This window comes from Electrophorus electricus, chromosome 20 (assembly GCF_041902795.1).
Source record: "Electrophorus electricus isolate QZ-2024a chromosome 20, ASM4190279v1, whole genome shotgun sequence".
Lineage (NCBI taxonomy): Eukaryota > Metazoa > Chordata > Actinopteri > Gymnotiformes > Gymnotidae > Electrophorus > Electrophorus electricus.
This window is the reverse complement of record NC_137516.1, coordinates 6,189,884-6,217,170: the sequence shown is the minus strand read 5'-3', so window position 1 is coordinate 6,217,170 and position 27,287 is coordinate 6,189,884. Positions and strand designations below refer to the sequence as shown.

General features: G+C 44.2%; 1 protein-coding gene across 8 annotated transcripts in view; it reads left to right on the top strand.

Moving 5' to 3' along the window:
- The window catches only part of iqsec2b (IQ motif and Sec7 domain ArfGEF 2b), a 55,793-nt gene extending 28,874 nt beyond the window's left edge, over window positions 1–26,919 (top strand). For 2 of the 8 annotated variants that reach the window (XM_035536426.2, XM_081703412.1), the window contains exons 3-15: window positions 14,774–15,056; window positions 16,435–16,749; window positions 16,896–17,947; window positions 18,320–18,481; window positions 18,963–19,085; window positions 19,447–19,613; window positions 20,054–20,193; window positions 20,326–20,451; window positions 20,569–20,668; window positions 20,804–20,965; window positions 21,432–21,629; window positions 21,772–21,842; window positions 22,668–26,919. In XM_035536426.2, the coding sequence (XP_035392319.1) occupies window positions 14,774–15,056; window positions 16,435–16,749; window positions 16,896–17,947; window positions 18,320–18,481; window positions 18,963–19,085; window positions 19,447–19,613; window positions 20,054–20,193; window positions 20,326–20,451; window positions 20,569–20,668; window positions 20,804–20,965; window positions 21,432–21,629; window positions 21,772–21,842; window positions 22,668–24,110 (4,342 nt within the window). In that variant the 3' untranslated portion in view covers window positions 24,111–26,919. Of the gene's footprint in view, window positions 1–4,931; window positions 5,051–6,468; window positions 6,697–14,773; window positions 15,057–16,434; window positions 16,750–16,895; window positions 17,948–18,319; window positions 18,482–18,962; window positions 19,086–19,446; window positions 19,614–20,053; window positions 20,194–20,325; window positions 20,452–20,568; window positions 20,669–20,803; window positions 20,966–21,431; window positions 21,630–21,771; window positions 21,843–22,653 lie in introns of those variants that run through there. The other 6 variants (XM_081703415.1, XM_081703416.1, XM_081703414.1 and 3 more) reach the window with 6 other exon arrangements.
- Window positions 26,920–27,287: the final 368 nt, after the last annotated feature.

Genomic DNA, 27,287 nt, shown 5'->3' with positions numbered 1-27,287 from the left:
TTTCTTAATGACATCTTAATTACCTAAATCTTTGTCAAGAACACTTTCCGGTCTTAAAAAAAAATCATGCAACTGCATCACATGGTGTAGTTTCCATGGTGAAATGAAAAGGTTTGGATCAGTGTGTTTGACAGCAGCTGATCGTGCTCAGGGCTATTTGATGCTAATGGAAGTCAAAAACCCATTAATGTTGCTAGATGCTAACATGCTACAGATGGAGTGACTCATGTTTAGATGTCCCTTTCATGAGGGATCCGCCGTTATCTGAAGCGTATATGTTTGTGGCGCTTGCTCGCCTCTTCCATGGCTCTGCCGTCTTGCCGGGTTTTTGTGCTCCTGTGAGACAGTAAGGGGTGCGTTGTTATATATGGAAAATTATATATGGAGTAATGCTGGCACGAATGGTAAATTTCCCCACTTCATATGAAAGAACCACATAGTACTGGAGGAAGACTGAATAAAAATAGTTGGTGGGAACGACACCCACATAATAAGATGACTTCAGCAATATGCAGAGATTAGACTGTATAGGTTTATGTACAGCTGTAGAATAGTGGCAGATATCACTTTATAATCCTTTTAAAATAGAACCACCCCCCATCACCACACACCCAGGGGCTCTTTCTATCTTCTCTCAGTAAATTACAATAGGCTGGCCAGTACAGCAGAATATGAAATGCTCATATCTCAGTCGGCTTCCACTGTAATGGTGTGCACTATTCCACGTCCATTGTTATCCATTTCCAATAGAGACACCACTGTGTTTCTGAGCTTGCGAATCTTGCCTGGTGTGTATTCCAATGGCTTTTGAGGAGTTCATGCATTTGATGGACTCCTCTCTTTGTGTTACTTTTGCTAATCCATTAGAGGCAATGTTCCATCAGTTCTGTGGCATTCTCTGTGCACTTGTACTGCTTTGGCCTATGTTTACATGTTGCTGTGGTGAGCTGTCGTCTGCTTATGCCTGCTGTCATGACTTTGATTTTCTCTTTCTGTCCATTTTTGTCCTTACTCCATCTGCCACCCATCTCTCTCTCTCTCTCTCTCTCTCTCTCTCTCTCTCTCTCTCTCTCAGGCATCATTGATTCACTAGCTGTTCCACTTTCATCCATCCTTCCCCACCTCCTTCTTCAACATCCGTCTGACCACTGATAGCCACAGTCATCAGCAGTTCCGCTGCCCCTCTGGGTAGAGTAGGCCCAAGCCTCCCACTTCCCCCGGAGCAGCCAAGGTAAGGGCCGACCGAGGGCCGACCGAGGGCCACCAGCCTCTCTGCCCCACCCTCTCCACCTCCACCTCACGTCCCTGTGACGCGGCTTCGGCTCCCAGCATCTCGGAATCACAATACTGCTGCCTATGTAACTGTAGCTCTCTGTTTAAGCCTTCAGCCAACTCAAAATTACAGTTACAGGCACAAAACCTGGACAAACATTGGCTAAATATTTTGTCCAGACCAATTTTAACCAAATTTAGTGATTGTATTATTTAGACTAGTTTCAAGACTGGGATTGTGTTATATTTGGAAATCTGGTCCTGAATGATAATACCTGATTTGTTGATTTAAGTGTGCTAGTACCTGCCCATTCTCTGCTCCTAGTACTGAAGCTGAGAAACACTGCCTTGACCTTATCCTATGGCTGTTTCACTAAGGGCTGCGTGTAATGAAGTGCTAGTTTTGGCTTTGTCATTTTCCCAAACACTTTTTAACCGGAATTCGGTGCGTGACTTGCATGACGTGACTTGCATGACATGACTTGCATGGCCATAGCGCCATACACCCCGGGCCCTTAACAGCATCACCGGGTAACTCTTCCCAAGTCTCTCCACCCTCCACCCGAGCCCTTCCACCCGAGCCCATCCACCCGAGCCCCTCCACCCGAGCCCCTCCACCCAAGCCCGTCCACCCGAGCCCCTCCACCCGAGCCCCTCCACCCAAGCCCGTCCACCCTTGCCTCTAGCACTGCAGGGTTCTCTTCCTGGACTCCTCTGGAGTGGAGGTTCTCCTGGCAAATCACTGCATCTCCATCCCCACAGCAGACCTTCAGCTCCACCATTCAACTCCATCCTTCATCACATATCAGGCTCTGCATCACCACACACCATGCCATTTGATCCTGACTGCACACCCCATTATTACACCCCCTACTGTAACGAGTGTTTACTCGAGCGCCCGTGGTTCGTTTATCGCTCGTGGCCCCCCGCCCCCACCGTCACTGCCCTGACCCCCAAGTTGTTGTCCGTGCCGGGTCGTGATCGGACACGCTGCAGCCCGCGCCGAGGGAGTGAGAGAAAGAGGGGAGAGACAGAGAGAAAAAAAAGAGAGCGTGCGATAGGCAGAGGGCACTCTGCTTGATTGGTGCCAGTCATTTCTGATTCCTGCAGCTTTCCCCTTTCATCCTTTTGTTTCGTCCATCTCTCTTTCCCTCTCTCTCACACACAAGCGCGCACGTGCCTTTTGAGGTGGTCCTAAAAAGTAACTGACATTACCGCAGCCCTCTCTCAGTCCCTCACAGAGTTAAGATAGGTGCTCTCAAAAATACACACCAGAATAGAACACGCATTAGCACAACTCAGACCTGAGCTTCTGCCAAACCAAGGCAGGGCAGACAGCGGAAGAGGCAGAGCGACAGAAAGCGGCGTCTCATTAGCGGTGTCATTTAGAACCCAGCCTGTGTCACTGCGCTGAGCAAGAAGACTGCGGCCACAAATAAACTGCATGTTTATTACTCTTGGCTGTTAAAGGGAAATGGCTTGCTTTCTAATATCCTCCTTTTAAAAGTCCTGGTGTCACGGTTGTACTTACCCCCATTTCCACCCAAAGACACAATAAATTAATACAATATATTAGTTGACATGTCGTTCCTCCCATTTTTAAATACTACTACTACTGTTATTATTGATACTACTACTACTACTAATAATAATAATAATATTAATAAGATCACTTATCTATATGAAAGAAAATATTTTGAATGTAACACAGTATATATGCAGGTTTTTTCCTGCTGTACTGCTACCGTATATGCAGGCACATTGTGTGATCTGCGTCAGATTTTAGTGACCGAATCCTAATCTCAAACCAGGTTTGCGGCTTGTGATTTAGCACTTAATCTATTACAAGTGCCTAATCTGAAAACTGAGGTACTGTGATGTTTCAAGACTGACATCTAGTGGACACTGTCAAATGAAATCAATTTTAGGTACAACATAATCTTCATGCAGTAATGTATGTTAATTTCATTATCATTTCCCCTCACACTTTTTCTGTACATTTTTGTGGTATGACTGTTTTCCATCTCCTCCCTCACTCTGCTGCTGTCTCTCTCTCTCTCTCTCTCTCTCTCTCTCTCTCTCTCTCTCTCTCTCTCTCTCTCTCTCTCTCTCTCTCTCTCTCTCTGCTTCACTCCTCTTGGCCCTTGTTAAATAGAGAGGAGGAGGAGAAAGGCGAGAGTGATTCTATGCATCATTTTTATTGCGGGCAGTAACCCCTCCTCTTGCTAGTGCGCGCACAGTCAACGTGACCGGAACACGACTGCATGCTTTATGTTGAAAACGTACATTTGCCATTTTGTTAATTAAATCCTATGTTATGCAGCATCTGATAAACTGATGTAATTCTTTTCTGCCTGTGCTGTGTACCTGTGCATACGAAAGGTCTTTCTGTCACCCTGCCGAGAGATAAGTGCTGTTCATTATTCCACAGAAAGTTCAAATGGACTATGTGATATTATCTTTGTCATGTAAGACAATTTTAACTGCTTTTTTGATTGGTCGAAATCATTTTTTCAGAGTCTTACATAAACTGGGAGAGCATGGAAGAGATCCAAACTGTTCAAGGCGATGGTGTATTAGACTAGACTTTTGGACATATAGTGCGATTAAAGGTGAAACATTTGTTCACTATTAATAATTGTGAATATTACTTCATGCATAATATCATATATTAATAACACAGTGCACATATAGCCTAATAAGACATTTAATGCACAAGTGCCGGCACAGTGATAAAAAAATTGTATTGTTATTATTATTATTTTTTTGGTGATTATAAAAGTGCATCATGCTCTTTCCTGGACTACCCTGTGTTATTGGGTTCAAACCAGAATGTGCTCCTGCGGATGTGTGACGTGGTAAACTTAGGAACCTGTGAAGTATGAAATGTTCTCATTTGAAGTCTATAAGGAGTGCCATTATACAGCAAAGAATGTAGAAACAGGTTTTTAGTACTTTTGAAAATGAGTGCACTTATACTAAATTGGAGTACTAAAATTTTAAAATCTATTCTTTCTCAGTTGTTGATTGTTCATTGTTAACAAGTATAGCAAAGGATAATCACAAACAGACACTGTTTTGTTTTGTTTTTTTATGACCAGGAATATGTCAGCTAATCACACTTTGCTATTGTAATAACCTGGTCATTACCACAATGCTGATTAGTCTGTATGATGACTGGTCATAGAGGGATCTAACATCTTCAATCTTTTGAGATGAGTGTTTTTCTTGAGGGTCTGGATCCAGAAACATTACAGATTCCTAATATAACCCTAGTCTCAGAGCAACCAAACCATTGACCAAAATGATAACCATAGCCCAAAATCTATCATAACTGTTCCTTGCACAATAACTGTATGGCAGTGTGTATTTTACTTTACTCAGCAGTTGGCATAAGTTATCTGGTCATTCACAAATAGCTAGCTAGCCTACCCTCTATGTCATAAAGGCTACAGGCTAACACGTGCCTAATCATTCATTCTACTGTCACATAACTACCAGAAGTTTCCATGTTGTGCTTAGTGATGCACAGGGCATGAGGAAAAAAAGCAGAACCTAGTAAACAACTTAGTTTTGGCTCTAGCAAAAATCCATCAAAATTAAAGCACATCCCCACCAAAAAACTAACGCAAGCCTACTCTGCCATTTTTAAGTGTGCTTGCTCCAGTGCTCTTACCAAGCAGCAGTGCAGCCAGGGACGCCCCTCCCTGTGGGGCCTCGGGTCGGATCCTGGCCGAGATAGGAGTGACTGCCAGGATGCACACATCCCCAAAAACTGGTTTGTTCCTGTTCACAAACTTGGTATGTGCTTGTGTGAATGCAACGCATCTGATGGCCATGCATCTCCTGTTCTAGTTCCTTATGCTTTCCATGCCTGAACTTCACCGTTGCCTGTTTGCATATAGATAGTTTGTAGCAAGTGTTCAGTTTAGAACTGACCTGCTAACTGTTTTGAAGCCTGTTTTAACGTTTTCCAATTCACTTCATGAACGTAAGGTAGCGCATAGGCTGTAGGAACTCATCAGAGTAAAATGAGTTACTCGTCAGAACTCGTCAGAGTAAAACAGAATTTAATTCACTTCTAATGCTGTTTTGGCACTGGTGTCTGACTTAGCCATGACATTTGACTATGTCAAGAGAAAAAAATAATTTGCTTATTTGTTTAGGCTAGCATACATTATACTGGATTGTATTCTGTGTGCACCTAGATGATGTTGACAGACTGATTAGTCATGTTGAGTGAGAGAATTTCTGAATATTTAATTACAACATATGAATCATATGAACCTATTCTGATGGACTCAACAGGAAAAGGAAGTGCATTTTGCTCTTTATAGTTCAATAAACATATTAATTGTATCCACCAATGCTGCATAAAAATGGGGGTGTGCAAAAGTTATAGTATATATCTTTTAATTACCAAAATCCCCAAACATCCCTTTAGCACTGGGTCCTGTGGATACCACAGTATCAAACCCAGCTGGCTTGATCATCTGTTTACCATCACTGTCTTTCTATTGGGTATTGCTGTGTAATGCAATTAATTGTAGTCTTCTTTGTTAGGTTTACTCTGAGTATGGATTTTTTCTGATGTTTGCACTGAATCTTACTGATATAATAACTGCACATGGACTCATGGTGTAAATAATGATTCAGTTGCAAGTGTGTCAAAGGTATTAAGGGCACCTGGAATATGTGATATTCAATAATTACCATTAAATTGTCACAGTGGTTTCATCTGTTTTGTAGATAGTTCTGGAACATATGGTTTATTGTAAATATTGTTAATTATTATATGATTAATATTATATTATTTATTATATAATAATATATTATTAATGTATAATAATATATTAATATTATATTATTAAAGGATTAAAGATTTTTACTTAAGGATTTCTATGAAAAAGAAGAATGCATCATTTTTTGTTGTACACACACACACACACAAACAAATGCTCAGGTACTCAAAACATTTTTATTTTGATTATTGTTATTTTAATAATTGTCAAGAACTGAAAGTAATACTAGGTACCAGCTTAGTTTTGGAATTCAGGTGTCTGGAAAAACAGGTGTTCAGTTCTGCCTTTTGATTGGCAAACACCCACCATTCCAGTATGAAGAAGAAATCCAGCTCTCTGTTTCTCCTTCTCTCTCTCTCGCTCTCTTTCTCTCTGACTCCACCTTTTTTTAACTCAGCAATGTCAGCCACCATGCGTCACATTTCCACATGCAGTGCTTCCTCCGACTATGCCCGAAGACGACTGAGTCACTATTATCAAAGAAACTGTGAGGAATTTTAGCTGTTCAGCCATGCACTGCAAGGAAATGGGTGTGTGTACGCACGTGTGTGCGCATGTCTAAGGTTTGGGGCATTATCACGCCGGACCGGTCTGAATGGAAACCCTTGGTGTCAGCAAGAAGGTAAGTTTACAATATTTACTTACATAGAAATATGTACTGACATCTGTGTTAGTTATGTACATGTTGCTCATTAACTTGGACCAAGCATGTTTCAGAGACCTCTTTAACAAAGTGGATTGCTTTATTTACTGTATATTGAATGTGTTGGAAGTACCAGTACTACAACACACTAGTACTAGAAGTACTAGAGTTTAAATGTTTATCACCATAATGCGCTTGAACGAGGCATTAAATGGCATCATGTAGAAAGGTGAAGTTTAAATTTGGATCTTATTGAGGGAAAATGAGGAAGTTTTGGTTTAAAGCTACATGTGATCAGAGTTTATGTGAGAGCAGCTAAGGTGTTAAATGATGCAAACAAGGTTAAAATGTGTTAATGAATGGGTGTAGCACAGGTATGTGTGTGTGTGTGTGTGTGTGTGTGTGTGTATGTGTGTGTGTGTGTGTGTGCGTGTGTGCGCACGTGTGTGTGCTTAACTCCCCCCACGTACTGACATATATACAACATAATCCTATCAAACAACTTAAACCGTTTGTAACTACTTAGCCAGCTTGATTGGGGTGTAGATGTGTTCATTTAGAAAAACAAGATAAAACCAAAACAAGTGTGTCTTACAGCGGCACAAACCTCCTGAGACTTTAAGAAAAAGTCTTTAAGAAATCTTTCAGAAAGAAGAACACCCACAAAGGAAGAAGTAAGCGTAAACAAAACGGACAGACGAGCGGGTGCAGGTGGAGGAGCAAACACAGTAGCAGTTTGGCAGGAGAGACTGGATGCTTTTAAAAACGGCTTCATTTTTATTCAGTTAATTTTAACATACAGCTAGTTGGTTGAGCTGTCAATTCCGAGATCGCAGTGTCACATGTAAAGGAATATTGCAACACATTCGAACTCAGCTTGTTTGAAAGCTACTGTTTCAGCAATCAATGTACCTTCATTAGGGTTCGTAAATACAGGATGGACATTCTGAGCCATTTTAGCAAGATTTAGATTCAGATCCCAGCTGTGCAATGTTCCACCCCTGGGGGCTTGTCGGTGCATTTGACTGCAGGAATGTTTGTAAGGAGAGCATCCGTGTGGGTGTATTACGTAGGCATAGTTTGTGGTTATTTTCTGTGGATGCACCATGAAATTCTGTAAAAATGTTCAGCATTTGAACAGAACCAGTGTCATTTCCATTATTTAAAGAGGATTTGTTCATAAAGGCCTGTCAGAAAAAGGTTCCTCTTGCTGCATCTTCAAATTGACCCAGCAAGCTCCAGGGAGATTCTGTTCACAGTGAAAAATCGTATATTTAAGAAGAGGTTAGTTGCGGTCTGTTGTGGTTGGCATTGGCTATTGGCAGTGAGAACAAATAAATTCTCTGTCCATTTTTATCCATCCATGGCATTTTGCATCTCCTGGCAGCTGAGTGATAACAAGTGAAGCTAGCCGCTGGTGCCCGTCAGCATGGCAACACACAGCATTGGGCACCAGTTCACCTCTCCTCCAGGGCTGAGCTTCACCTACACACACACACACACACACACACACACACACACACACACACACACACACAGTTCTCACCTAACTTCATTCTTTTTCTCGATGTCTGGGGATACATCACTGAGCCCGTGTTGCACAATATTCTCATTGCTCAGCCCACCATGTAATGTACTCACTAAAAAAGGCCCAATTATAGACACCCTACTTTAATCTTGCATAACTTGGCAAAAGAAGCAAAACCAAACTGGGATGAGATGGCTTCTGAACAGATCGCGTGCTGCTCGGTAAACTGTGATTTTTCAACACTGTGTATTTTTGGGGGGGTTCCCCACCCCCCAAATGTGCTGGCTTGGCTTGGCTTGCTCTTCAACTACACGCTCATATTTTTGGGTGATTCTTGGCTTTTTCATTAAGGTTTAACAACAGCATCATGTAGTCTAGCTACAAGCGATCTATAAATGTTTGACAACATTTTGGCACGTATTGAAACAGAGCAAAAAGACTGTGTTTGTGATTTAGTTCTGGGGTTATTTTAGTATGAACGGCTGTTTGAGAGGTTTGTCTAATTTTGAACATATTGTAAACTGAATTTTCTGTTTCTCCACATACTCTCCACATATTGCACATTTTTGCACATAAAGATGTCAGACTCATGAATAACCTTTTATTGTCATAAAGATCAGTGAAAGCTTAATAAACATTTACATTATAGCATTTGGCAGACAACCTTGTCTAGAGTGCCAAGAATACTAGCATTCTAAAGAGGGGTGGAACACAGGAGAATGTTATAATGTTGTTTGTTATTTTGTGTTTTTAAGTGCATATTTAAGTGCTTAGTGAATAAGTGAGTTTTTAGTGTTTGTTTGAAGAAGCCAGTGTCTTAGTCCACCAACTGGACTGCAGGACAGAGACTTGATGCATGTTTTCCATGCCTTGAGGTAGGTGACACAAATTAACGTTAAAACCACTACATATAATATGCACCTTGTGCTAATTCAGGAATGTGATTAATCCGCTTGTGCCTTCAGTTTCCAGATCCAACTGCAACATGTAACTCGTTGAACAGGTCATGACAACATTCTAACAAAACTAAATTGCCTCAAAAAACGTGAAAGTAAACCATAACAACTGAATGTGTAAAATGGATAAGTAAATGAGAAAATGAATGACCATTTATTCTATGATGTAGTGTGTTTGGCTCTGAATTTGAAGGCCCCTATGGCTGTATTGGCTTGGGAGGTATCTGAGTGGTTATGGTTACACAAGGGCAGCATACCTGCCCTGGGTGGGTATTATGGGTAATGGGCCTTGCACCAAAGGCAAGATGGCCTGTCGTTTCTAAGGTCACTCCACTTACGTCTCTACTTTTTCTGCTTCAGAATGGTGCGGGTGCTTAACTCCACCCCATCCCTGGTCTCTCTCCCCCAGGTCAGGCTTGTCAATTTAAACATGTTCTCAATGCATCTTCACTGTTATAAAACACTTTGGTGTGTAGTCCATAAAGCAGGTTCACCTTCTGTGTATTGCACCCCCCCCCCCCCAAAAAAAACCCCAATCAAAATCAAACAAATATCCGCATAAATTACATGTGACCTTAAATTATTCTTTAAATTTCAAAATGCAGCTCAGCGGTCCTCAAAATGCAGTGCAAATGTAAGCACAGTTAAAGAAACAATAGTAGCGCGTATATTGCTGGCTAGTGTGTTTCTGGCTCTCATAATTTATTTTACTGTACCTAGCTTTTTCCTTTCTGACTAAGATGTACCTCGCTGAATTATTGTGAGACTTTCATTAACAGGTAGCCTTGAAAATAGTTTTTTCAGTTAGGTATGCCACAATGTCTGTCCCATTTGTAGTCCTCATTCGAAGTTCGCTGGCTAAGGTAGCATCGGCATGTACATTGAAAGCAATGTTTCACCACGTTTCATGATGTCTAGCCTCTTTGTCAGAATGCTGCTCTAGGCTAGTCCCTGTTGTGAAAATCAAAACTGGCCAGATCTCCTGTCATTTTGCTAATAAACTTGCATTAATAAGTTGTACTTATTTTACCTTATTTATGAAATACATTGTTTTTTTCTGTCCCCTTTGTTACCCCTATCAGCGCACCATTGGTAAAATGTATACACATACATCCACACACTGAGCACCATTGATAAGCCAGTGTGTTAAGGAAGACCCTAGCAAATTACATATATGAATATTCTAAAGCTTCACTTCTGTCACACACTGTGTTACACTTCTGTTACACATCTGTTACACTTCCTGCCCACTGCATTCGAAACACTTAATATAAATCTTTTGCTCTGTATAAACCAGTAATGATAATTGCTTTTGTGAGCTACTGTGTCAGTCGAGCTGCTCTTCAACCACTGTACCTTAGACCACTGTATTATTGTATTATTACTTTACTGCAACTATTGCTGTTACTGACCGTACTGCGGTATTGCGTTTTGAAATGTCCATATAGGTAGGCCTCAGTATCCTTCTGCACGTTTGATTTTTACTTGCATAGCTGGATCTGTAATGTAAACTTGTAAATCTGTGGGGGGGGTTTTAAAACTATCCTACTTTATTATACTGGAATGCAACACTGGGAGTTGCAAAACAAATTTCACTATACTTGGAGGGTGACTATATATTCTACTTGATTATACCTGTACATATTGGCCGTATTATTAGGTACACCTGTTTTATAGCTTTTTGTGTAGGCATACAGTTATAGACTGTAGTGCATCTGTTCCAATGCAGTTGTGAACGAGCCATTCTTCCCAGGTCAGGTTCCACTGCTGACCTGCTATCGTTTGCATTTTGGACCACTGTCAACAAAGCAGTCACGTTGGAGTGGTGATGCGTGTTGCAGGGGCATGAGTGCACTGGCTACAGTTTTTGCATGTGTTCCCACTGAGGCGAGCGCCATCCGCCACCCACCACATCTGCTCTAATAGCGGTGGCGTGGTTAGACACTGACAGCTGAGGAACAGTTGCAGGAGATGGGCTGTAGTCTTTGCCTGTACAATGTGTTTAGAATAGAAAGTAATAAACTAGGTGGTGATTGTAGTTTATGGCAAACAGAAAAAAGAAAGCAACTCAAAGCTACTCAATGTTTTTGGTCATTAGGGGAAATCTAAACCATATACACCATAAACCTGTAAGCAAACTGGAGTGTGACTATATACTAATTACTGCAATGAAATTTCCAGTTTTGTTAGAACAACAACCATCTGTTGACAATATTAAATTAGGGTCACTAACCAACACTTATCAGTAGTGGGATCTCAGATGTTCTGCGCCAGTGTAAATTTAATGTGCCAACGTAAAATCCCAGCTCACATGCCCACTTGAATCTTAGAAGCTTGCAGTGGTTGAAATGCAAATCTCACATGGCTTCCACCTGCTCTTCGCTCCACATGCTGCAAAAACAAGAACAGTGTTTTCATGAGAGCCTTATTCAGCCTCTGAGGGTCTCTCTAATGATCTAGTTCGCTGACCAGAGCTCATACCAAGTGTTGGTGCAAACACTTTGTTTACAAACACAAAGTGGTTCACATGAATTATCTACACTGGTCCTGGAAGGTCATTTCCAGCACACTGTGAGCCACACCGGTCTCCCCTACAGTTTATCTGTCATCAGTTGGAAAATCATGGGGAAAGCACCTTGCGGCACGACCAGTGGAAGCTGTTTTTCTCTCGTTGTCTCGATTCTGGCCTCAGTGATTCTGCTGCAGCTGCTTCTTCAGCGAACACTCTCGTTATTCACAGTGCTTCAGGGCTCAAGGTTGCGGGTTTAAGGGGGGAAAAAAAGATTTCCTGAACTTTTCAGCAGTTCAGTCTATGGAGCATCATTGTATCAAGTGAAACTTTTACTTTTAGGGAATCAGAGAGTAGATTAACCAGCTCAGAGAACTAGGAAATAATCCAACACTACACCTGAGAGTGCTGCTTTGGCTCCAAATTCAATTTGGCTATAACAAGTTGGTTTTATGGTGGCACAGCTACTGTATGGGGAGTAAATTTGCATGCTAGTATGTCATTAGGTAGGGCTACGTCATGTGAATTTGAATGTTTTTGTTTACCTTGTTTATTGGTTTTTAACCATTACGCCTCTACCACTGATCTGGCAGGAAAAAAACATGGCAGTAGTGGTCTGTGGGAACGCATTTAAAGCTGCAGACTACATTTGTAGACCGTAACAAGAGTTTTCACAACCCGCAACTTATCCTGCAACACGAACAGCCACTGTATTAAACCTCTGTAACCATAGCAACTCCATTTTCTCTCTGTCTCTAAAGACTGTCTCTCCTCCCACACTTGTCTCATGGCAACTGTCTCCAAGCAACCCTGATTCCTCCTCTCCTGCATGTGTGTGGGTGGTCAGAAAGTGTGGGAGGAACAGGGAATTTATCGAGGTAAAAAAGAAGAGCAAGTGCGAAGACACACACACGCGCACACACACACACACACACACAAATACATATCAATTAATAACTGAAATGGTTGCCTGTGGGATATACTTCTCATAGGTGTTAGTAATTCTCCAGAAAATTTGAATGCAAGAACCAACAACCTGTGTTTTAATTGTTTGTAAACACTGTAGTTAAAAGCTTCCTACTTTAATATTCACAATAGGAAATATTGTGCAACTTAAAGGTGTTATCTTATAAAAGTAAGGGCATTATAACGCATGGGAAATCATTGTCATAGTTGGCTGGTGTCACAGCAGTAATAACTTGTCCTTTGGTACACTTGCCCAAACAGCCTGCGAGGTTTTTCAGTAGCACATAAACCGTTCTCTATAATACACTGACAATGGGAATGTCAGCCTCCAGCCAGATAAAAGAATTAAAGCTACAAATGAAGCTCAGGCTGATCCAGACAGAGTAGCTCAGCTGCAGAAGTACAGTGTAGGTGGCATCCAAATAACTTCATGTGGAGAAAGTTTGATGTGAGGGAGTGTGACGACAGAAACCCAGGTGTGTGTTGGAGTGGCCTGGCCCCACAAAGTCGAGAGGCTGGTCAAGCGACAGCCCCAGCGCCTGACTGGAAGCATCGACTTCCTGCCAACCTCCGTCATTCCTCAGCACCACACAAACACAGGAAACTGTGTGAACTTGGGACTCAAAAACATGGAGAGGGCAAAGAAAGGAACAGGACGAGAAAAGAAGCTCAATATGTTCTCAAAAACTCCATCAAGTGAAAAAAAACACATGCTGTAATGTACTGAGCATATAGCTCAGAACAATAACTACCTGAACTATATATTATTTTTAACTGGTTGTTAGCTATTTCTAAGAATGACTGTCTGTTCATTTTCCAGGATTCATCCTCAGTCATTTCTAAGCTCTTATAAGGCTAAAGCATGTGAGAATATGCCGAAAGCAGACAGCACTTGCATGACTGATCTCAACATTTGCAGATCTCATGCACTCTTTCCACAAGCTGTTGACTTTTTTTTGGGGGGGGGGGGGGGGGGGATGCTTAACCTTGATCATGTGGGACGTAAACTAAGGGAATACATCGGCTCACTCACTACGAGGATGTGTGTGTATGTGTGTGTGTGTCTGGCAGTCTATAGTAAGTTCACATGTCTGCGTGTAGTTCATTATTTTAGTGTTTTGCTGTCTATGTCTTAATGTAAATGAGACAGGAGATAATTCACAGGCTGGCATTTAACGCTTATTTGTTGTTGTTTAAACTGCATCGCACTGACAGAAAACAGGAAATTGTCTCTTCCTCAGTTAGGAAATACTTCTGGATTGGACAAATACACACAACCGGTGTTTCCGGAAACATGCGTGACATGCCACACTCAACAGGTGGAGCATTTCTGACGCAAGAGGAATGCACATGTGCCTTTTGAATGATGGAAGGAGTGTAGCCTTGTAGGCTGTGATTTCGCAGTGTGCTGTTTTGCTTTGTAGCTCCAAAATCGTTTGGCGGGCTTCCAGTTTGGCATAGTTGTAGTTTTCCATGTTGGGAGTTTTGGCACTAACAGACAAGACTTACAGGTGTCAGTGTTATTCGGTGGTGATTTTCAAGGGTTTTGTGTGTGTGTGTGTGTGTGTGTGTGTGTGTGTGTGTGTGTGTGTCTGTGTTGTAATGCTACCCAGCAGGATAAGATGTGCTCCAAGAAGCTCAATTCTATTTGAGAAGCTCAACAGAGTGACTTCAGAGTTATGTGCTAAATAGCATTTGGTAGAGTCATATTGAACTTAATTTTTGGTTTCCAATTTCAAAGTCGATTTACATATGTGACTAGTCTACTAGGTGCAGTTAGCCTGCTAGAGGCTAGTTGACACAGAAAGCCAAGCAATGGAAACCTGTTTTGAAATAAGGCTACTATTTTCAGTTTTTCCAAGACTTACATGTGTATTCCTTGCTTTTTTTCAGTTCTGAAATAATGACAGCTCTCCACAGTCTATTTCGGAGTGTTATCTATGATTAAAAGTGCAAAGTCGGTGGAAAATAAACAATGGCTCAAGCTTTTGAACTGCTTGAGCCGGTGATTTTTATCTCGTGCTGTCTTTATAGAATGTGTTAGCTATTTCAGATTTGAAAATCCCCCCCCCCCCCCCCCCCGCTTTCCAAATACAGCGTTGAGGTGGAGACTCAGGCCTCACAGTCAAGCCCCTTCTCAGACAGCAGTAACACCCCATACTCCCACCACTTGGATCGCTACGGTGACGGCAGCTGTGGTCTACCAGGCTCACGGGGGCCGGTCGTGGCCCCTCCGAGCCCAGCCAGCCTCGCCTGGACCCAGCGGACCCGCAACCAGCCGGCAAGTCTGGCCCTGCGCAAGCAGGAAGAGGAGGAGAACAAGCGTTGCAAAGCCCTGTCAGACAGCTATGAGCTCTCTACAGACCTCCAGGACAAGAAGGTACAGCGACTCGTATATTCCACAGCTTTTTATATCATAAAAAAGAGAAACATAAGAATGGTTGGAACCATAGTATATTTTTGTCATCGTCGGGGATATTCTAAAACAGGAAGGTGAGAACCACTGCTGTCTTAAAAAAACATCCTTAAAATGCTGGAAGGGCTGATCTAGGATCAGATTCCTAGGTTCTTGTACAAGAAACACCGGGTATAGTTTGGGTCTACATTCCATTTGCTGCCATTCACTGTTTGTGTTAGCCATCTGGTCATCCTTCATCAGTGATCACTGCAGCTTGGGCTAATCATTCATCAATGAAAAAGGTTTGACCACAGACCACTGTTTGCTCGACTTTTGTGGGTGGGGAACCATTCCCCATCAACCATTCCCCAGCACTGGTGTCGAAAGTCGTAAAAACTCACAGACACACTCAAAACCTAAAAATACACTAACTACTACAGCATGCTAGTATCAAAGGCATGTTGGTTTGTCAAGTAAATAGTATTTGTGCAGTGGTAGAGGATAGTGATATATAGGTGTAATGGTGGCTGAATTGCTGGATTATGCAAGATATGATCTACAAACTATGATTGAACTCTTCTAAAATGCACCTATGAGATAAGTATAACTAATAGTGAGGCCAATAAGTGTAGTTACTAGGTAGACATTTCTAATAGTGTCTGATGAGTGTAGTTACAGCCCTAGAGGTGTTCATTTCCACAAGGATATTAGAACACCAGAAAATTATATTTAATATTGTGGTGTCTGATTGGTTGTGATGGCTCCTCTTGCTTTTGTGTCTGCAGCTGAGCCCACCTTTAAGACAAACTCCATCCTAGAGATAAGTCCCTGTCGCAAGTGTTGTTCAATAGAGGACAAGCATTTAGCAGTCACAGCAAATAAATATGAGTATATATGCTAGATTAATTGGATCAAATAAATAATGTGACATGGCTTTTTGAGCTGTTTACTAAATGCGGCGTACTTAACAAGTGTTACAGCTGGTTATATCAAAGGCTATGAACTACCAGTCTTTCAATCATCATATCGGGCACTGTGTGGTTAAGTCATGAACAACTAGTTGACCATTGGCGGGCCATTTAACAAATGCACTTAAATCAGTTTAAATTATTGATTTGGCCTTGTATTTCATTCCCCACATGGCTGCCCTTTGCTAAAATAAAAGGTTTGCTGTATGCTAAGAATTAAAGGTTAAAAGGCCAAAGTGACTCATAACCAGTCATCCATCACTAAGGCCTTTATATGAAAGTAATGGTTTCTTTAGCAGTTTTTCTTCCCCAGTGGACAGAAAGCCTTGGCCAGATTGACCAGAACAGTACAGAATAAATTGGTCCTGATAGATCTTGCGGCCCCGTTCCAGGTGGAAATGCTGGAGAGGAAGTACGGCGGCTACTTCCTGAGTCGGAGAGCGGCACGCACCATCCAGACGGCCTTCCGTCAGTATCGCATGAACAAGAACTTCGAGCGCTTGCGAAGCTCCGCCTCCGAAAGCCGCATGACGCGCCGCATCATCCTGTCCAACATGCGCATGCAGTACTCATTTGACGACCGGCAGCCTCAGACGCAGACCCTCCACAGCCCAGGCATTGGCCCACCGCACTCCCCAGACCTGGAGCCCGGGTCGCCCGCCCGCCCGGGCGACTACACCCACCTCGAGGACGCCTTCTCGAAACAGGTGAGGGTACCGTTGGGATCGCGTTCACATTAGACATTCCTCTGCTCAAGACACAAGGTTCGAGGTTCAGGGTTAACCCACCACATGGAGGCTAGCTCGTGATAGGTCCTCGAGGATGAAGTAAAGCTCCGTATTTTACATTTCAGGTCAAGTCCCTGGCCGACTCCATTGATGACGCGCTGACGTGCCGGCCGGGCAGGGAGGACTCCCAGGAGGGCATGGGGGATGGGAGCGGAGTGGTTGACGACTTTGGCGAATGTATCTGGAGCAGCAACAGCCACCCTTCCCTCCGCAGGGGCATGGGCGACCGGGACCGGAGCAGCACAGGGGGTGGCCTGAGCATGCACGAAGACAGCACGGCTACCTCATACAGCGACGTCACCCTCTACATGGACGACGGCCTGCCATCTTCGCCCCTCTCACTGGACCGAGCCCCAAGCAGCACGGACACCGAGTTCTGGGGGGTGCTGGGAAGTGGGGTTGGGGGTCGAGAGGACAGTCGTGACACCGAGGGGGGAGGGAGCAGCAACAGCCGCCGGAGCACGCCGTGCACGGAGTGCCGCGATTACCGCCTCAGGGGGGCGCATTTGCCCCTGCTCACTATCGAGCCGCCTAGCGACAGCTCGGTGGACATGAGCGACCGTTCCGACCGGGGTTCCCTCAGCAGGCAGCTGGTGTACGAGCAGGACTCAGCCGGAGGGTCCCCCCAGGGGACACTGAAGCACAACCCCAGCGCCCGCTCCACGTCGTCCGGCGCCGCACAAGGCCAAGCGCGCCCGGCCATCCGCCAGCTGCCCTCACACATTCCGCACCACATCGCACACCAGCACCAGCACCACCAGCACCACCACCACCACCACCACCAGTACCCCGACACGCCATCGTCCTCGTCCTCTCCCCAGCAACCCCCGGCCACGCCGCTCTCGTCCTCCTCCTCCGCTCCGCTGCCCCCTGGTGGCCTGGATCAGCAGTGCTGTTCCGATGGCGACAACGACTCGCTGAACTCCACCACGAACTCTAACGAGACCATCAACTGCAGCTCGGGCTCCTCGTCCAGGGACAGCCTGAGGGAGCCGCTACCCCCGCTAGGCAAGCAGACGTACCAGAGGGAGAGTCGTCACAGCTGGGACTCGCCCGCCTTCAACAACGACGTGGTGCAGAGGAGGCAGTACCGCATCGGACTAAACCTCTTCAACAAGTAAGGGAAACCTAAATAATGCTTTTCAAAACTACAGTTAGGGAGAGGTGGATCACCAGAACTTTGTTCTGCAGAAAATGGTTGGTCACATGCTTAACACTTAAAAAGTACTAAAGACATTCCCAGAGAAATGCAGAAATGTTTTCTAATTTGTGCATATTGTGTCTAAGTATAATGGAGAACACTGAACCAAATATTACCCAGAAATGTTTGTATATTGTATATTGCAACTGGTGTTTGCTTATGAATCTCCAACTAAATGGACAAAAGTAGGGAATCATTTGTGTCACTACCGGCAAGCCAGTTTTCTAAATTGCTCCTCGTGGTACACTGCAGTGACCTGTTTAACTACTCTGTCACTCTGAACAACAGGAAACCAGAGAAGGGCATTCAGTACCTGATTGAGCGCGGCTTCGTGTCGGACACGCCCGTCGGCATCGCCCGCTTCATACTGGAAAGGAAGGGCCTGAGTCGACAGATGATCGGGGAGTTTCTGGGCAACAGACAGAAGCAATTTAACAAGGATGTACTGGAGTGAGTCAGCCTGGGAGACAACAGACACACACACACACACATTCACACACACACATACATCCACACACACATACATACACACACACACACACACACACACACACATACACACACACACATACACACACACACACACACACACACACACACATACATACATACATACATACACACACACACACATACATACACACACACACATCCACACACACACACACACACACACACACACACACACACACACAGAATTTGCCCAAAAGTATCCTAAGGGGAATTCAGTAGCAGTTACAATTAAATAGAATGCTAGAGAAGAGACATACTAATATGTACATTGTAATAAGCAGAATAAGTATATTTTCAAGTATATTTGCTTGAAATCTGATTATCTGATGATCTGGCCTGAAATGTGACTACTGTTTTTTCAAAAAGAATTACTGAAGATATAAGTGATCATACAGACCCTTTCACTGGTGTGTTGTAGCTGCGTAGTGGATGAGATGGACTTCTCTGGAATGGATCTAGATGACGCACTGAGGAAGTTTCAGGCCCAGATCAAAGTGCAAGGAGAAGCCCAAAAAGTGGAACGACTTATAGAAGCTTTCAGGTGTGTGTGTGTGCACGTGTGTGTGTGTGTGCGTGTGTGTGTGTGCGTGTGCTTGTGTGTGTGCGTGAGAGAGAGTGTATGTGTATGTGTGTGTGTGATTATTACTCTTTATTTGTGATTTAATGTATGCTACCCATGTAACATTTGTAAGATTTAACATACTTTTTTTTTGCAGTAATACACAATTATAAAGGTATAGTTCTTATTTATTATATTATTTAGTAGTCTCTCTCTCTCTCTCTCTCTCTCTCTCTCTCTCTCTCTCTCTCTCTCTCTCTCTCTCTCTCTCTCTCTCTCTCTCTCTCTCTCTCTCTCTCTCTCTCTCTCTCTCTCTCTCTCTCTCTCTCTCTCTCTCTCTCAGTCAGCGGTACTGTGTATGTAACCCTGCACTAGTGCGGCAGTTTCAGAACCCAGATACTATCTTCATCCTGGCCTTCGCCATCATCCTCCTCAACACGGATATGTACAGCCCCAGTGTCAAACCAGACCGGAAGATGAAGTTGGATGACTTCATCAAAAACCTGCGAGGTGGGATTCCAATCACGTTTGTGCCCACAGACGCACACGCAGACACACTTACAGTCTATTTGCTTCATATCGTGTCAGCTTAAATGATATCACATCAGCCTTCAGTAAGAATATTTACTCAGTATAGATAACAAAAGGAAAAAGGATTCCTAAAGGAATGATCTCTTATACAAAATGCCAAATCCCTCATTAATAGCATCTTTCGTGCATATCTGCTTATAAATCATATCGCTATTTTACCGCTTAAAGAAATGTTTTCTTCAATTTTTACGAACAATAAAAGAAAACTTTGCAATGCTAACCTCCCCCTAGGAGTCCTCCTCATTATTAGCATCATGCTATTATTATTATTTTTTAATCTGACAAATACCTGATGCAGCATATAGAAGATAACTATTAAAAGAGGATGCAACTAAGAGTAAAAATCCTCTGTGCCTCAGGGGTGGATAATGGTCAGGACATCCCCCGCGACCTTCTGGTCGGGATCTACCAGCGCATCCAGAAGTGGGAGCTGAGGACCAACGATGACCATGTCTCCCAGGTCCAAGCTGTGGAAAGAGTCATCGTTGGCAAGAAACCAGTGAGTATATACGTCTGCATCGACGCCTCTGTAAATGCACTGTGACTGACGGCCCATCGCTGCCCGTCCGACCTCTCGCTGGCGTTCTTCGCTCCTCTGAGCTGAGCTCCCTAATCTCGCCCTGCTCTGCAGGTCTTGTCCCTTCCCCATCGCCGGCTGGTGTGCTGCTGCCAGCTCTACGAGGTCCCAGACCCCAACCGGCCCCAGCGGACTGGAGTCCACCAGAGAGAGGTCTTCCTCTTCAACGACCTGCTGGTGGTACGTCTGCCCGCCACCGCGACGTCACCACAGCCGCACCTACAATCAGCAAGGGTACGGGTTTTCCTCGCGAGCGTGGTGCGCGTCTTATTTTGCTCTTGTTCTGCTTTTTTTTAGGTGACAAAGATTTTCCAGAAGAAGAAAACCTCCGTGACGTACAGTTTCCGACAGTCCTTCCCTCTAGTGGAGATGCAGGTTCACATGTTCCAGAACTCCTGTAAGATTCTATTTTCTGTGTTTAGGAGCATTAAAAAAATGTTGCCTTTGGTTATGAGTATCAGAAAAAAATTATAGTGCGCTCAAACGTGTCACTTTCTTATGTGCTCTTTCTTCTCTTCCTCTGCGGTATCAGACTACCCTCATGGTATCAGACTAACGTCGGCCATCCCGGGTGGTGAGCGCAAGGTCCTGATCGTGTTCAACGCGCCGAGTCAGCAGGACCGCACGCGCTTTGTCAGCGACCTGAGGGAGAGCATTGCCGAAGTGCAGGAAATGGAGAAATACAGAGTGGAGTGTGAGTACGGCGCCCTCTCCTGGTCGCATATATGAAGCACAGATTCCTTGTTTGACCTGTAAGAAGGGCATTCACATAGTTTAAAGGACTATCCCAGTGGTTTTAGTCCCATTGATTTGAAATACTGATTATGGAAACATAATAAACATAAGCTTTCATTATATGTATGTTTTGAGTTAATATTCTTTTCTAAGCTCAAGGAACCCATCAAATTTATCCATGATAACTGAACAAGTATTTCAGGTGTGGTAAATAGAGTTTAGGAAAATGGAGTATTCCCTTTTAACAATTCATTAACATAAATTAACATCCATTTTATTTTTCATTCAAAGCTTACGCACCTATATTTACGCCAATCCTGGAAATATCGCTTTGCTGTAATCAAAGTGTCCGTCTACAGTACCGCAATATAATCTCCTGTGCACTCCGTAACATTTGGCTGCATGTCTTCCGTGTCTTGCTGCAGCCGAGCTGGAGAAGCAGAAAGGTGTGATGCGGCCCAGCCTACTGAGCAACAGTGTGGTGGGCGGGGGAGTGGGCGGGGTCAAGAGTGACGTGGTGAATGGCACCATGGGAAGACCCAGCCTGGACGACAACTACTCGCCTGGCGAGGGCCTCAAGCGTACCGCTCTCAGCTCATCACTGAGGGACCTGTCTGATTCAGGTGAGACAACGCAGCACATACGTTTTCACAAAGACCAAAACATACCATCAGACATGCATATAAAGCCACGCACAGACATACACAGAAGTGTACTGAACAAGTACTGAAGTCGTTATGCTTGACGTGTCCTCACTGGGTGCAGGGAAACGCGGTCGCAGAAACAGCGTTGGTTCCCTTGACAGTACAATGGAAGTAAGTCTGAGTGGAGCAGAGGTCTGTATCTTTAGCTTTCGCCCCAAAACCCCGCCCCCATCACCAAAGTGACCCACCCCACCTACCTCGCATGTCTGCCTGAAGACCCCACCCCACCCCACCCAAAATCTAAAAAGAAGGAAAAAAAAAAAAGGTTCTTCCTTGCATGTGTCTCTACCATCTCCACAGACCCAGTGGCATAATTATCCATCTCTGTTCCCTATGCCTGAGTATGCACGGTGATATGCTCCCTGCTAGTGTATCAGAATGACGGCGTAACAACAACGTAGTTTATCAGAATGACGGTTTACGGTACATGTGCTCGGACGCGGCAGAGAAGCCCAGAGTGGCCCACTGAATCTCGATGGCTGAGCTCTTCATTAAAGGATCTGTGGATCGACTTTGCTGCTGTCATGGTCCCATTTGCCAGTGGCGTGGTGGAATTGCACTTTGTATGTGGTCCTGCGTGCATGGAGTTGTAACATTAGCTGTGTTCAGTGCACCACTGTTATTTGTTCCTTGTGATCCACCATCTGCATCTGTTGTGTTGTTTGTGTTTTCAATGCCCACTGTAATTACTGTATGATGCAGATATGAAGTTATTCCACGACTCTAATCAACTCACCCATTTCTCCCCCCCTGTCCTATGAAACAATCATACTTTCTACCTGTCTCCACACTTTGCCTGTCTCCCCTTCCATATTCCACTTCTCGCTCCCGTTGGGCACATCCGTCCCCTCACTCTCGCTCGTCCTTCCCATCTCCCGGCCCTCGGGCAACCCTCCTGGCTCCCTCCATTTCTCCTCCTCTCTCCCCACTCTCTTTGTCTTAGGGTTCCATCATTAGCAGTCCGCGGCCTCACCAGCGCTACCCAGTAGCCACTGTGCTCCCGAGCTGCTATGGAGCCGAAGACTACCGGCCGCACCGCCCCATCCTGAGCCCCGGAGTTGTGGGGGTGGGGGGTGGCCCGGGGCAGCAACACACCACGCCTGCGACGCCTGGCACTGGGCCAGCCTCCGCCGGCAGCAGCAGCAGCGAGAGGGGGCCCAGTGGGACGGCGAGTGGGACGAGTACGGCCGGCTCCTTCCTGGGCTCCCTGTTTGGGGGCAAGCGGGCCAAAGCGCCGGGCCCTATCATCCCGCCGGGGCCACCCTACCCCGCCCCTGTGCCCCCGCCCAGCAGCGCCGGGCCGCCGCCCCTCTCCCCTACTTCCCTCTCCTCGGCAGAAGCCGGGGACCCTTCCAAGATCCAGGCCCTCCACGCCCAGTACTGCCACATGGTCAGCGGCAGTGCGGCTGGGCCGCCTCCGCCCCCATACTGCCACCCGCACCAGCGCTACCACGTGCAGAGTGCTCCTTCATGTGGGCAGGCGCACCAGCACCCCACGCTGCAGCGGGTCACGCTGCCGCGCCGGCCTCTCCCCAACCCCTCCGCGCACAGCCCCTACCCGCCGCCGCTCGGCCCGCCTGCTACGCAGGGTCGCTACGGGAGCTCGGGCACCGTGGGCTCGGCGTGCGTGCCACCTCCCCCCCTTTCTCCTCACTCCCAACTATCCCAGCACCCCCAGTTTGCCCTCTTCCACACACAGCCCTCACACTTGGCCAGAGGGGGCGCTGTCGTCAAGGCCCCGCTGACGCTGTCGCATTCGCAGCCGCACCCGCACGCACACTCCCACGCGCACCCGCATGTACCGCACCCCGGCCATGCGCCACACTTCGTCTTCGCCAGCCCCCCGCCACCGCCCTTCCCGGCGCCCACGCAGCCGCCCACGCAGCCGGCCCAATCCCAGCTGGCCACCGCGCCGCCCGCCAACGCCCACCACGCGCCGCTGGCCGGCCCGTATCTGCCCCAGTATCCTCCGCTGTCCTCCATCCCCCCTCCCCCCCCCCACTCCCCTTTACCCCCCCCTTCTTGCCCCCTTACCCCTCTTACGCCTCTCTCCCCTCCCCCCCTCCAGCACCCCGCCCCGCCACCGCCGGCCGCACACGCGCCCCAGCCCCTGGGACCCTCGTCGGGGCAGACTGGAGCCGCACCTGGTGCGACCGGTACGGTCGACCGGGCCAAATCCAAACCTACCAACCGAATCAGCACGGTAGTGTGAGCAGGGGGACAGGAAAGGTCCGGAGCTGGGGCTCGCTCCGAGGCCCCCTGGTAGTAGGAGGAGGGACTTCAGAAAGATTGGAAGATGTGGGAGGCAGCCGAGCCAGGGCAGAGAATAGCACTGGCGGCAGGAAGAAACGCAACCTACTAAGACTCTGTTACTTCCACCTGCGCTTCCCACAAGTGTAGCGCGAGATGGAGACAAGTGACAGTACACACAGAAATGCCCAGCAAACTCACTGACACAATACACACATAAAAAAAGATCAATCACCCTAGAATCAATTACAGTTCACGGAGTACAACATCCAGCATGCTCAACGGACACGACTGCCTTTAATTACAATGAATTCCTCTCCTTTATCTGCTCCAAATAATTTAATTATAGACAAAAGATTGGACACAGGTATTGGACACTATGGAGCTAGTAAGTAGAATGCAAAAAGGTAAACATGCACACACAAGTGCATGCAGCTCATGAATGTGCACAAAGGATGCACTGCCTATAGCCATAAGAGAATGTATTCTCAGAGTCCACACATACACCAGAAAGGTGGCGAGCTTATGTGATTCTCTCAATGTGGAAATGAACACAAAACCTGTAGATCAGGGATAGTAGAGGACTGCCTGAATATTCTACTGACCGTACAGTGTACATTATCCTATCTTCGCCATAGTGTGACATAAGAAGTGTAATGTGCTTTATGCGTTAGCTGATAGCAGTCGCAAAAAATGAAAGAAAAAAAAAAGTACGCAATAATCAGTCCACTCATTATTTGATGTTCTTCTTACTCAAGAAAAGGAGTAAGTTTAGGTGTTTTTTTCTCTATAAATGCTGACTCATAAGAGAAGTATGATTAAAGGTCTTGAGGACTATGACACCATATGCCACTGATAAACATTTCATCATTTTCAAATGGATTGCCATTTACAAATAAACTTTTGTAATTTTATCCATAGACAATTTAAAACTAAAGCAATTCACACCATCTATCTAATGTTTAAATTAGAGCATTTAGAAAGCACCATTTAAAACATCCCCCCCAACCGTAATATTAGCCATCCTAATATTACAAATTTCACATATATTCCCATTGTTTAGGCAGTAAGCTTACACAAACCTGTATGTTTACCATTCAAAAGAACACTAAAGGGCTTGATTTTTAGTGTTTTGACCTGATGGTAGTTTAACTATATTAAACAGGTCTATGTGAAAATATGACCAAACAGATGAAGCCAATAAGTAAATTGTGTTAATTTCCCTTTTGTCAATGAAAGGTTTCATGTATATATAGATTTTTCACTTTCATCTACATAGTGTTAAATTATAGAACAGCCCATTAATTCTGCAAATCTTTGCATTTTTTGTTTTATTTTAGTAAACATACAAGTTTATCTCCACTACCTGCTGTCAAGTGTCATTACTAATAATTATGATCATAATAATTTCAAAAGATTACTAATGAAAAACTTTAGTTTACCCAAGATATTTTGCACACAACATGGGCAATAAATCCTAAAAAAAGACTAAAAAAAACTTAAATTCAATTTAGCAGCTATGAAAGAGCTAAATTGGAATTTAGGTCCAATGACAATTAAGTGTCTTTACACTTTTAATTCTTTATTATTAATGAAAAAGAGAATTGCTGATTACATAGCCAGTGGCTAAAGTTACCTAAAGGTGTGTTTCTATGAATGGATCTCAAATAGCAATTCAAGTGTATTTTTAACAGGCCTTTAAATTTCATTTGAAGTCTGTAGGGTTCTTCATTTACTGACTGCAATGCTATGTCTGTAGAAATGGTCCATTAAATTGATCCAATCCAGGAACTTCTGAGGACTAATCTTAGTCCTGGGAAGTAACAATTTCAGGAGAGGCTTTTTCTTTTGGAATTTGTGTATTTGAAATGCCTTTGTGTGATATTGCTAATCAGATGCATTGGACAGTGTTGCATTGATGGTATCCGTCATATATAGCAGGTTGTTTTTTTTATGTTTACATATAAATGTTTATTATTATTATTAATTTCATACAGACTATATAAATGCAGCAAAGTAATATAGATATAAACTGTATATAAATTCTGTCCTGGTGGACATCAGATCATGGAGGAGAAAATTTGAAATGTGACATGACATGAATTTAATGTTGGTGGTTTTTATGGACAGTCACACTTGTCATTCCAAGTGTTACTGGATGTTGCAGACTTTGTACCAGTATTTATTCAGCCATTTTTAAGATGAGTCGTGGTCCTGTTATAAGGTTTTGGTTCACTTTTTAACATGAGGCAAGGCAGTTTAAACTATGAAGCATAATTCCATGTTTATTGAAAACCATCTTCCTTCCTTTTTAATAAAAACACAAGGAATGTAGTGTATAGATTTTTACCAAGATTACACAGTACCTTCAAGTCATCATCAGCGAGTTGCTTATTGATGCTTAAATTTTTTTTTTAAAGCCTCCATTTGAATAGTTGTATTAATATGTTGTAAGCACATAGGGTATGAGGCACATTTCTGCAAGCAGGTAACTCATGAACTAGGTACACATATTACTGAAAAGCTTTATACAGATGGAGCTTTATACAAATGGAGCTTTATACAAAGGATCATTTTTCTCCAACTGCATAGCCTTCCCCTCCCCTACCCACTCTATTGGATGTTATTGCATGACTGCAGTAGCTACAGAATGAAGAGTGTTCTATAAACATAATATTATATGATTTAATATTGATCATGAAACAAACAAAACTATTGTTTGTGTATGTGTGAATGTAACGCGTGTGTGAGAGTACAACACTTAATGTAGGTGTATATTGGATATTTATTTTGTAAACCTATAGAAACATATATGTCACAATGGCGCTGAATGTTATTTTAGAAATCTATGACGTATAAAGTCATCTAATTTGTGTACAGACAATGTGCAACTGAATACAGAGAGATGTTAATATTTATTGCTTCGAAACTAATATAAAGTGTCCTTGCAGTGGATAAATTCTGTCTCGTTTGTTTATTAATACATGTTATTTTGCGGAATTACATTGTAATTATACGACGGATAAGATGTCAAATTTACAAACAATTGCCAAATAATATGCCAAACAATTACATACTTAGTAGACATATCCTTAGTGTTTTGCATACGAAGAATTATGTATGATAATAATGTGAATTGTGTGAGTTCCGCTTTAACAGAAAGTATATCAATAGAAATCGCTACATGCTAGAGGATACAATGATCACAAATAATCCCAGTTCCCAAATTGGCATTTTTATTAATATAAACCTTCAGCCACCAGGCGTCGCTGCGCATTTTCTATTCACTGACCATTTGCGCAAATTGTAGGTGCTGGGACTACTTTT